Source organism: Cetorhinus maximus, chromosome 8, assembly GCF_964194155.1.
Source record: "Cetorhinus maximus chromosome 8, sCetMax3.hap1.1, whole genome shotgun sequence".
In the NCBI taxonomy this organism is placed as follows: Eukaryota; Metazoa; Chordata; class Chondrichthyes; order Lamniformes; family Cetorhinidae; genus Cetorhinus; species Cetorhinus maximus.
This window is the reverse complement of record NC_135886.1, coordinates 17,453,494-17,465,494: the sequence shown is the minus strand read 5'-3', so window position 1 is coordinate 17,465,494 and position 12,001 is coordinate 17,453,494. Positions and strand designations below refer to the sequence as shown.

Sequence of the window (12,001 nt, the reverse complement as noted above, 5' to 3'; positions counted from 1 at the left end):
AGTGCCTTTTACTCCTACTCTGTGCTTTCCATCTTACTACCAGCTAGCTATCCATTCTGCTATTTGACCCCTGACGCCATCTTATTAATTCGCCTATGATGGCACCTTATCAAAAGCTTTTTTCAAAATCTCGATATATTACCCTGTCTATCTCTGTTATCCTTTCAAAGAATTCAATGAGGTTGGTGAAGCAAAATGTTCCTTTTTTAAATTGATGCTGAATATTGATTATTATTACTTATTGTTTCTAGGTATCCTAGTTTCTCCTTTAGTAGGGATTCCTTATCACTGATGTGAAGCTAATTGGCCTACTTTTTTTAAATTTGTTCTTGGGATGTGGGCTTCACTGGCTAGGCCAGCATTTATCACCCATCCCTAATTGCCCTTGTTCAGAGGGCAGTTAAGAGTCAACTACATTGCTGTGGGTCTGGAGTCACATGTTGGCCAGGCCAGATAAGGACGGCAGGTTTCCTTCCCTAAAGGACATTAGTGAACCAGATGGGTTTTTACAACAATTGACAATGATTTCATGGTCATCATCAGACTTTTCAGTAAAAATCTGGAATTAATTCAAACTCCTTCATCTGCCATGGTGGGATTCAAAACCGGGTCCTCAACCGAGCCTCTGGAATACCAGTCCAGTGACAATATCACTAGGCCACCTCCTCCCTTATTCTCTAAACATGTACTATCTCCCTAAATATAGTTGTAATGTTAACTATCTGCTGCTCACCTCACTACACCTTTTTCTAACAAATCGTTACATATGCGTAATGGTACCACTGCTATCTCTTTGCTAGATCATTTTAAAATGCACAGTTGCAATCTATTCAGACCAGGAGTTTTGAATTTGATTAGTTTATCTAAAATTTCTCCTTTTACAAGCATTTCAAATGCATTTATATTGTTCTAATCGCGCCTTTCAACTTCATGTCCACCAGATTTGTGTGTCTGGTAAATACAGAAGCAAAATTGTTGTTTAATATTTCTGCTATTTTGCTATTACATTGTGCGATTTTGCTCTCTTGCCTGTCCTTTGTGGCCCAATTCCCATCCTAACTTTTTTTATTATTTATGCACTTGCTGAATATTTTACTATTTAGTTTTATGTTCTTAATTAAATAATTTAATTTCTTAATTTCTCTTTGCCGTTTCTATTTGTATTTTTCACCCCCCTCCTAAATTCTTTGTTATTCTCCCTTATGCTCTGCCCTGTTGTCCATGCTTCATCGTCAGACTTGGTCAATGTACATTTTAATCTTCTCACTAGGAAATATATATATAAAGCTCTGGACAGTAACTCATTGTCCATAATTAAAGCAGTGGAAATGGAGCGTTTTGTTCAGAGAGATTAAAAGATTGGGAGCAGCAAATAAAACAATTTCAAACTATTATGTAAAAGGTTTGAATTATTTCTGATATGTTTTGAAAAGCAAAGATTTAACACCCTGACCAGGTTGAAACAAAAATGCTGGTGAATGTCAGAAATCTGAAAATAAAATGTATGCGTCTGTCAGTACTTGGAAGGATTTGTCATTTATATATAATCCTTCATCAGAACTGAACATTATCTTGGTCAGTCCTAGGTGCTAATTTACCTAACCTGCACCACCAGCACGTCTAGTCTGTGAATGATGTAAGTTTTACTTTGCAGTAGCTCTACCTGCTTGGGAGATGTTAAATACAGGCCATAGTCCAAGAATAGAAAATACATTTTTTCTAAGCTCCTGATTTCCCAAAGGCAGTTAAATGAAGTGTCCAGAGTGGTAGAGCTGTACTCAGTTGTCAACCCTGATTGATTGCACTCCAGGGTTGATGGTTCCCATTACCACCAGGTCTTAAGCAATGTTCCCTTTAAGCCGTGCAGCGCACATGAAACCAGCCCTGTGGGCTGCGCACAAGGCAGCCCCTTTAAGCTATTGCTCATGTGGTTGCCATGTGTTTTGTACAGTATTCAATCATCATTGTCTGCAGTTAGTCCTATAAAATTTCAATCCATTTCACTGTCAGATTTTTGTTCAGCAACTAATTGTGTCTTTTTTGGAAAAAGTATCTAAGATGCATGTTTGATGCAAGCCTTTTTAGAAGAAAAAAAACTAAGATAATTTTCTTCATGAATCTCTACCTTCAACTGTTCTCCATAGATTGCTTTACTTAAGATCCTTCTGGCTGCAGCCCCAACTTCAAAAGCAAAGACAGACTCGATCAACATTCTTGCTGATGTTCTACCAGAAGAAATGCCGTAAGTATCTCATTCCTTTTGAAACTAGGAACTTTAACATCCCACTTATTAGATTATTTCACTGTTTTCACTAAACTATTGATCTTAATTTCCATGGAGTGAAAAGACCAGGAACCAACTGGAAGTAACTTAGTGAAAATTATTTTCATCAATTAGATTGCAACTTTTGAAGTTAGCTTGGTAAGATGCAGTTATGCTCAGGCAGTTTAAGACCTTGTTCTGTGGCAGAGCTGCACTTAATCAATACTTCGGATGCTAGAAACCTTGAAATATAAACAGAAATTGGTGGAAATACTCAATAGGTTAGGCAGTATCTGTGGAGAGAAACAGAGTTAATGTTTCAGGTGGCTGATCTTTCATCGTCAATCTGAAACATTAATTCTATTTCCCTTCACAGATGCTACCTGACCTGCAGAGTATTTCCAGCATTTTCTGTTTTTATTGCACTTAGTCAAATCCTGTTTCCTGTCAGACCTCTTTCTCATTTGCACTCCTACCTTTATCCTAGCAATTTTCTTTCTTGTCTCTTCATCTTCTGTTACACAAGTTACTTTATTACCTCATGGTGCAATAATGCAGTGATGTGCTCTTTATCCTTACAGTACCACAGTGCTACAGAGCATGAAGCTGGGAGTAGATGTCAACAGACACAAAGAGATCATCGTAAAAGCAATTTCCGCTGTTTTGTTACTGTTACTTAAGCACTTCAAACTCAACCACATCTATCAAGTAAGTAATGCTGTTATGTTAACTAAGCAATCCATTAATATTTGGTAGTGAGAAGTTTATGGAAAGTTTTGTTCGGCATGCAATATTTTTGCCCTAACTTTTTGCTTCCACTCCAACTCTTCCAAAGGCATCAATTCATTATTAGAGTCCCAGCCACTGATTTACCAATGGAATCTCATGCATGTGCTCATGTTCATGTGTGAGCCTTATTTGAGGGTAATAAGCCCAATTAGATCATCATCTCATCCTTAGCTGTACGTGAGTACTTGACAGTGCTAATCAGGAATAGGGACCATGCAGTATTTTTGCTTCTCGCCTAGGGGCTTCAAAGGCAATTGTAGCCCTGTTACCATCATCCTGGTTGAGGAACTCAGCACAGCTTTAAGTCGAACCTGGATTTTTCACGTTCATGTTCGCTAGGTGAGTTCACTGAGCTGTGCAGGCGAATTTAATACTTGTGCCCTTGGGTTTAACTACTTAACTGCTTGGCTTTTAAAGCTCATGATGATTGTTTCCACTGTTTCTGAAAGGGCATTTTGTGTCAGCATAATATGATAGGAACTGGAGTAGGTTATCCGACCTTTTAACCTGCTCCACCAATCAGCAAAATCATGGCCAGTCTTCTACCTGAAATCCACCTTCTTGCACATCCCTATATCCCTTAATTCCCTTAGTATCCAAAAACCTATTGACCTCTGACTTGACAGTTGAGCATCCACAAGTGTCTGAATTAGAGAATTGAAAAGGCTTACAACTCTGAGTGAAGAAGTTTCTACTCATCGCAGTCTTAAATGGCTGACCCCCATATTCTGAGACTGTGATTGTTCTTGATTTCCCATTTTATAAAAATTAATTCACGGGGTGTGGGCTTCACTGGCTGAGCCAGCTTTTATTGCCCATCCCTCGTTGCCCTTGAGAAGGTGGTGGGTGAGCTGCCTTCTTGAACAGCTGCAGTCCATGTAGTGTAGGTTGTTATTTGATTCACCAGGACACTGGTCCCAGCAAGCTTCAAGGGAAGCCCGTCCCACCGGAACAACTCCCTTCTATCCCAGTTCTGGTGCCAGTGCCCCATGAGCTGACACCCATTCCTCCCACACCAATCTCTGAGCCACGCATTTAACTGCTTGACTTTATTTACCCTATGCCAGTTTGCCCTTGGTTCAGGTAGCAATCCTGAGATTTTTACCTTGGAAGTTCTGCTTTTTAATTTAACTTCTAACTGTTCAAATTCTTTCAGCAGAACCTCCTTTCTAGTCCTATCAAGGTCGTTGGTACCAACATGGACGACAACAACTGGATCCCTCCCCTTATACTCCAAGTTCCTCTCTAGACCTGAGGAGGTGACCTTAGCCCTGGCACCAGGCAGGGAACACAGCCCTCATGCCTCACGCTCCCGGCTGCAGAGAACAGTATCTATCCTGCTAATTATGCTGCTCCCTACCACTACTACGCTCCCATTCCCTGTGCCCACTTGAATGGCTCCCTGTACCACGGTGCCATGGTCAGTTTGCTCATCTTCCCTGTAGTCTCCGCTCTTGTCCGCACAGCTTGCAAGAACCCTGTAACTGTTGGACAGTTGCAGGGGCTGAGGCTCCTCAAACGCTACCCCCTGGGGTCCCCACACCCGCTTCACACTCTCCTGTCCCTACTCTCAGACCAAATTTGAATTACCTAATCTGAGAGGTGTGACCGCCTCCTGGAGCAAAACGTCCAGGTAACTTTCCCCCTCCCTGATGTGGCGCAATGTCTGCAGCTCGGACTCCAGCTCTTTAACTTGGATCTGAAGTTCCTTGAGCTGCAAACACTTGGTACAGATGTGTTCGCTCTGGATCACCTGAGTGTCCAGCAGCCCCCACATGCTGCAGCAGCAATACATCACCCGTCCTGCCATTGCTATTGTATTTTATTCAATTTATTAATTAATTACTTTAGTTTCCCCGCTCTTATTATACACCCCAGTATCGATCTTATACTTAACAAGCTATCTTTAAGAAAAAGAGGGAAAAAAAAGGCTGGAGATCTAAACACAAACTAAGACCTTACTTTTACTTTAAGACTAGAAATACTCCCCAACCCTACTCACCAATCAGTTGCTCTCTGCGCTTTTTTTCCCCCTTATGTTCTTTAATGGTCCCACACTCTTCCCACACTCTCTCACTGTTAAAGACCCCACTCCTCTCGCACTCACTCCCTGAAAATGACCGTGCTGTTTCTCTCTCACTCTTGTGCTGTAAATGACCCCACTGTTTCTCTTACACTCCTCACCCTGTAAATGGCCCCATTGTTCCTCACTCATACTCACTCTAAAATGGCGGTGTTCCCATCTATCTGCTGCCCTTGTCCTTCTAGATGGCAGCGGTCGTGGATTTGGAAGGTGCTGTTGAAGGAGCCTTGGTGAATTCCTGCAGCACATCTTGTAGATGGTACATACTGTGGCTACTTGCGTCGGTGGCGGAGGGAGTGACTGGCAGCACATTCATAAACAATCAAGCGGGCTGCTTTGTCCTGGACAGCGTCAAGCTGCTTGAGTGTTGTGGGAGTTGCACTCACCCAGGCAAGTGGGGGAGTATTTCCATCACACTCCTGGCTTCTGCCTTGCAGATGGTGCGTAGGCTTTGGGGAGTCAGGAGGTGAATTACTCATTGCAGGATTCCTGGCCTCTGACCTGCTCTTGTAGACACAGTATTTATATGGCTAGTCCAGTTCAGTTTCTGGTCAATGGTAACCCCCAGAAGGTTGATTGTGGGGGATTTAGTGATGGTAATGCCATTAAGTGCATGACTCTTACTTGCCATTTGTCAGCCCAAGCCTGGATGTTGATATATTTGGACATGGACTGCTTCAGTATCTGAGGAGAACGTGAATGCTGGTGAACATTGTGTCATCATCAGCGAACATCCCCACTTCTGACCTTATGATGGAAGCAGCTACAGATGGTTAGGCTGAGGACACTACTCTGAGGAACTCCTGCAGTGATGTCCTGGAGCTGAGATGACCGACCAACAACAACAGCAACCATCTCCCTTTGTGCTAGGTATGACCCCAACCAGAGGAGAGTTTTCCCCCTGGTTCCCATTAACTCCAGTTTTGCAAGGGCTCCTTGATGCCAGACTCTCTCAAATGCTGCCTTGATGTCAAGTGCAGTCACACCTCACCTCAGGAGTTAAGCTCTTTTGTCCATATTTGAACCAAGGCTGTAATGAGGTCAGAAGCTGAGTGGCCCTGGTGGAACCCAAACTGGGCATCAGTGAGCAGGCTATTGCTAAGCAAGCGCAGCTTGATAGCACCATTGATGACCCCTTCCATTATTTCACTGACTATCAAGAGTAGTCTGAGTAATTGACCGGTTGGATTTGTCCTGTTTTTTTGTGTATAGGACATACATAGGCAATTTCCCACATAGCTGAGTCGATGCCAGGATTGTAACTGTATTGGAACAGATTAGCTAGGGGCGCAGCAAGTTCTGGAGCACAAGCCTTCAGTACTATTGCTGGAATATTGTCAGGGCCCATATCCTTTGCAGTTATTAGTGCCTTCAGCCATTTCTTGATATCACATGGAGTGAATCAAATTGGCATCTGTGATGCTGGGGATCTCCAGAGGAGAATGAGATGGATCATCCACTTGGCACCTCTGGCTGAAGATTGTAGCAAATGCTTCAGCCTTACCTTTTGCACTGATGTGCTGGGCTCCTCTATCATTGAGGATGGGGATATTTGTGGAGCCTCGTCCTCCAGTGAGTTGTTTAATTGTCCCCCACCGTTCATGACTGGATATGGCAGGACTGCCGAGCTTGGATCTGATCCGTTGGTTATGGGATCACTTAGCCCTGTCTTGCTCCTTATGCTGTTTATCCAAAAGCAAAAGCACACGAGTAGTCCTGTGTTATAGCTTCACCAGGTTGACACCTCATTTTTAGGTATGCCAGGTGCTGTTCCTGGCATGCCCTCCTGCACTCTTCTTTGAACCAGGGTTGATCCCCTGGCTTGATGGTAATGGATATGCCAGGCCATAAGGTTACAGATTGTATTAGAGTACAGTTCTGTTGCTGCTGATGGCCCACAGCGCCTCATGGATACCTAGTCTTGAGTTGCTAGGTCTGTTCGAAATCTATGCTATTTAGCATGATGGCAGTATCACACAACACGATGGAGGGTATCCTCAATGTGAAGACGAGTCTTCGTCTCCACGACTCTGATCACCACAGTGATACTCAGGGATAGTGATGGTGGTGTCTGGGACATTGTCTGTAAGGTATGTTTCCTTGACTATGTCAGGCTGTTGCTTGATTAAACCTGTGAGACAGCTATGTTAGCAAAGGGCTGAGTTTGCCATTGTCATTTCTGGTGACTATCTCAGTCTCATTCTTTTTTTTGTGACTCTGTCGCGGTTTGTTACAACTGAGTGGCTTGCTAGGCCATTTCAGAGGGCATTTTACATGGAGTCACATGTAGGCCAGAACAGATAAGAATGACAGATTCCTTCCCAAAAGGACATTAGTGAACCAGATGGGTTTTTATAACAGTTGGTCATCATCAGATTGTTAATTCCAGATTTGTATTGAATTCAGATTCCACCATCTGCTGTGGCGGGATTCAAACCCGGGTCCCCAGAGCATTGGATTACTAGTCCAGCGACAATGCCACTACACTATCGCCTCCCCTTAGCATTTTCTCAGCATCTACCTTTTCAAACCCCTTTCAATTAGATCACCTTCATTCTTCGAAACTCCATGGAATTTAGGGCTAGTCTATTCGATCTGTCCTCATGAAATAATCCCCTCAACCTCGGAACTAGTCTAGTTGAAACTTTGTTCTACTCCCGTAGGGAAATTATATTCTTCCGTGGGTAAGGAGACCAAAACTGCGCACACTACTCCAGCTGTGGCCTCACCAAGACCCTGTATAATTGTAGTTAGACCCCTTTACTCTTATATACCCATCTCTATGTAACAAAAACTAACATACCATTTGCCTTCCTAACTACTTGCTGTACCAATATGTTAACTTTGTGATTCATGTATGGACCCTATATCCTAATGCAAATTTTTTCCCAGTCTCTCTTCAAAAAAAAATAATTTTTTAAGAGTTTTTTCTACTAAGATGGTAACTTCACGTTTGGTCACAAAGTATTCCATCTGTCATGTTCTTTTCCACCTACCCACCCTCTCTGTATCCCTATGCAGCATGTTTGCATCTTCCGCATAGCTTCCTTTTCCACTTAACTCTGTATCATTAGAAAACTTGGATATGCCACGCTCATTTAACTCCCTCATTTAAGTCAGTAATTTAGCTAGCAAATAGCTGAGGCCCAAATAATGACCCTTGCAGAACCTGCTAGTTACAGCCTGTCAAGTTGAAATTACCCCTCTATTTCTCCTCTGTTTTACGCCCATTAACCAATCCACAGTTAATGCTAATATATTGCCGCCAATTCCATGAGTCTTAATTTTGTGTAATAACCTCTCGTGTGGCACCTTATCAATTGCTTTTTGAATATCTAAAATTGCTGCATTTACTGATTTCCTCTTATCCATCTTATTCATTACATGTTCAAAAGACTATAACAGATTTAACTGACAGGATTTCCCTCCCATAAATCTCTGATTCTGCTTGATCATATTGTGAATTTTTAATTGCCCTATTACCACTCTCCTAATAATAGATTTTAGGGTTTTGCCTATTGCTAATGTTAGGCTAACTGGTCTACAGTCGTTTGTTTTCTCTCTCCCCTCCTTTCTTATATGCTCACATCCCACGAATGAATAAAAAAACTAGCCCTGCACCAAACCTTTTCCTTTACCCTGTTTTTGGTGGCCCTAAATTTATGTCTCACTAACCAAAGGAAATCAACCTTCCCAGATTACCATGTTAAAAGCTTACAATTTTGAGCACCTCTAACAAGCTTCCTCCTAACCATCTCTGCTCCAGGGAAGTGAGCCCCCGTGTCTCTGGTCTCTCCTCATAACTTAAACCCTCATCCCTGGGGTCATAGTGAACTTCTGCATTCTCTTCACGACAATTTTTCCTGACGTTAGATGCCCAGAACTCCACCTAACTGCGGCTTAACTAATGATTTATAATACTCAGCATTATCCCTTCGCTTTTAAACTCCACAACCAATTCATAAAATCTGGTAGTTAAGTTACTGGACAGCCACCCAGAGGTAATCAGTTTAAATTCCTCTATAGCTTGTTGGGAAACTGAACACTCAGAATTTGATAGTTTGTTGCTGACACTAGAAAAATGACCATGAAAATTGCTGGATTGTTGTAAAAACACAACTGGTTAACTTGGGTCCTTCGGGGAGGAAGCCTGCTACACCTAGTTCCACACAACGTGATTGACCCAATGCTGTCAACTTAACTGGGGATGGACAATAGGAAATGCAGCAACCAGTTTGTGCGCAACGAGCACCCCTGTAATAATGACCAACTAATCTATTTTTTAATAACGTTGAGCAAGTGGTAAATATTGGCTAGGACACAGGAATAATTTCCTGCTGTTCTTGGAACCATACGAAGATAGGTAGGAAAGCACCTTGTGAGGAGGGTACAAAGAGTCTACAAAAGGCCAAGTGAATGAACAAAGATTTGGCAGATGAAGTAAAATGTGCGAACCTTGAGGTTGTCCACTTTGGTAGATAGAAAAGCAGAATGCAATTTAAATGGAGAGACGCCATAGGATAGGGATCCGGGTGTCCTCATACATGAATCACAAAAAGTTAGCATGCAGGTACTGCAAGTTATTAGGAAGGCAAATGGAATGTTGACCTTGACTGCAAGGAGGATGGAGTACAAAAGTAAGTACTGTTGTGGAGTTGCCACAACTGGTCAGGGCAGTGGTGAGACCACATCTAGTGTACTGTGTACAGTTTTTGTCTCACTATTGAAGAAAGAGTATAATTGCATTGGAGGCAGTTCGAAGAGCACAAGAACATAAGAAATAGGAACAGGAGTAGGCCATTCAGCCCTTTGACACCGCCCTGAGCCACAGGGATCAGTGCTGAGACCTCAACTGTTTACAATTCATGTAAATGGCTTGGATGAAGTGATTAAAGGTATGGTTGCCAAACGTGCTGATGACCCAAAAATAGGAAAGTAAGTTGTGAAGAGGACATCAGGAAGCTGCAGACATATGTAGATAGGTTAAGTGCATGGGCAAAGATATGGCAAATGTGGTAAGTGTTATGACACAGTTGGTAAAGGCTGTTATTTAAAATCCCAGAGGGAAACTTAAAACAACTGTCATAACCTATATATTAATTGGTATGTCTGAGAAATTCAGGAATATTCAGTAAATTCAGTAATAAGACCACCAGTTCTTGAGAGATTTTAATATCAAACTAAATGAGACCTTTATTAATTTACAATAAATTAAACATATACACATGGCTACAAATTACTACTATCATAACTTCTAACAAATTCCCAAATTAATCTCCACTAAGGCAACAATAAACAATGGACTGAACCAGACACCAGGCAAAGCATTTTCACCTTACGAATTCAAAATGAGGCTCCTTTCAATTTGGTTCCTTAGCAAACAGTTGTAGGCTTACAGCTGCTCTGATGTTACATGCCTCTGCTCTGCACACACAAAATTGCTTTCTGTTATACCCAGCACTTCTCTTTGAATATAAATTCTCATTGTATCACCAGCCCTTTGAACTCCTTCCATAGTACCAATTTTATTAGTGATATAAACATTGCTTGGTGTCTCCTAGCTAGGTGCAAGATTTTACTCCCACTCTTGAATGCTCTATTCACAAATTGCAAATGTACCTCTACCTCTGTTTACATCTCAAAACTACTATACCTCAAAGCACCCAGACTAGCAGGCTTTAATGCAATTAAGACACAGACAGACACACCCACAGACTAAACCTCTATTTAAAAAAATAATTTCCAATAACATTATATACACTAATAGCTTCATGACAGTAAGCAAGAGAGGGTTCCAAAGACATGCAGCCCTTTGAAAGGAAAAAATTCTCCCTTAAATGCCTTATTTTTAAATATGACCCCTAGTTCTCTATTCTTCCACAAGGGGAAACATCCTTTCCGCATACACCCTGTCAAGATCCCTCAGGATCTTAAAGGTTTCAATCAAGTTGCCTCTTACTCTTCCAGACTCCAGCGGATACAAGCCTAGCCTATCAACCTTTCCTCATTAGACAACCCACCCATTCCATGTATTAGTCTAGTAATTCTTCTCTGAACAGCTTCCAGTGCATTTCCTTTCGTAAATAAGGAGACCAATAGGTACACAGTACTCTAGATGTGGACTCACCAATGCCCTGTACAACTGAAGTATTACTTCTTTACTTTTGTATTCAATCCCCCTTGCAATAAATGATAACTTTCTATTAGCTTTCCTTATTACTTCCTGCATCTGCATATTAACCTTTTGTGATCCATGCAATGGGACATCCAAATCCCTTCAGCTGTTTCTTGAGATCACGTGGAGTGAATCAAATTGGCTGAAGACTGGCATCTGTAATGTTGGGGACCTCAGGAGGAAGCCGAGATGGATCATTCTTTCGGCACTTCTGGCTGAAAATGGTTGCAAATGCTTCAGCCTTGTCTTTACGCTGATGGACTGGGTTCCCCCATCCCTTAGAATGGGGATATTTGTGAAGTCTTTTCGTTCAGCTAATTGTTTAATTGTCCACCACAATTCCTGACTGGATGTGGCAGAACTGCAGAGCTTGGATCTGATCCATTGGTTTTGGGATCGCTTAACTCTATTGCATGCTGCTTCTGCCGTTTGTCATGCAGGACTTGACAGGACTGGGATTAATTTTGTCGTGCGGAGGTTTGCTAGTGCTGTTGGGGAGGGTTTAAACTAGATTGGCAGGGGGATGGGAACTTTAGGGGAAATTCAGAGTGCAGAGGAGAAAAACTGGCAGTGGGAAGTAGTAAAGTATCAACTGATAACAAGGATGTAACAGAGAGTAATATCAAGGTAGATAGAATACTTGGAGAGTTTGATAGAATTAGGATAGGCAATAGTGAGCCATTAGATGGGG

At 42.0% G+C, this 12,001-nt stretch overlaps 1 protein-coding gene across 2 annotated transcripts in view; it reads left to right on the top strand.

Annotated features, from left to right (window-relative positions):
* Positions 1 to 12,001, top strand: part of LOC144683467 (striatin-interacting protein 1 homolog) — a 119,103-nt gene that overhangs the window by 70,737 nt on the left and 36,365 nt on the right. For both annotated transcript variants that reach the window (XM_078546514.1, XM_078546515.1), the window contains exons 15-16: positions 2,145 to 2,242; positions 2,845 to 2,971. In XM_078546514.1, the coding sequence (XP_078402640.1) occupies positions 2,145 to 2,242; positions 2,845 to 2,971 (225 nt within the window). The remainder of the gene's footprint in view (positions 1 to 2,144; positions 2,243 to 2,844; positions 2,972 to 12,001) is intronic.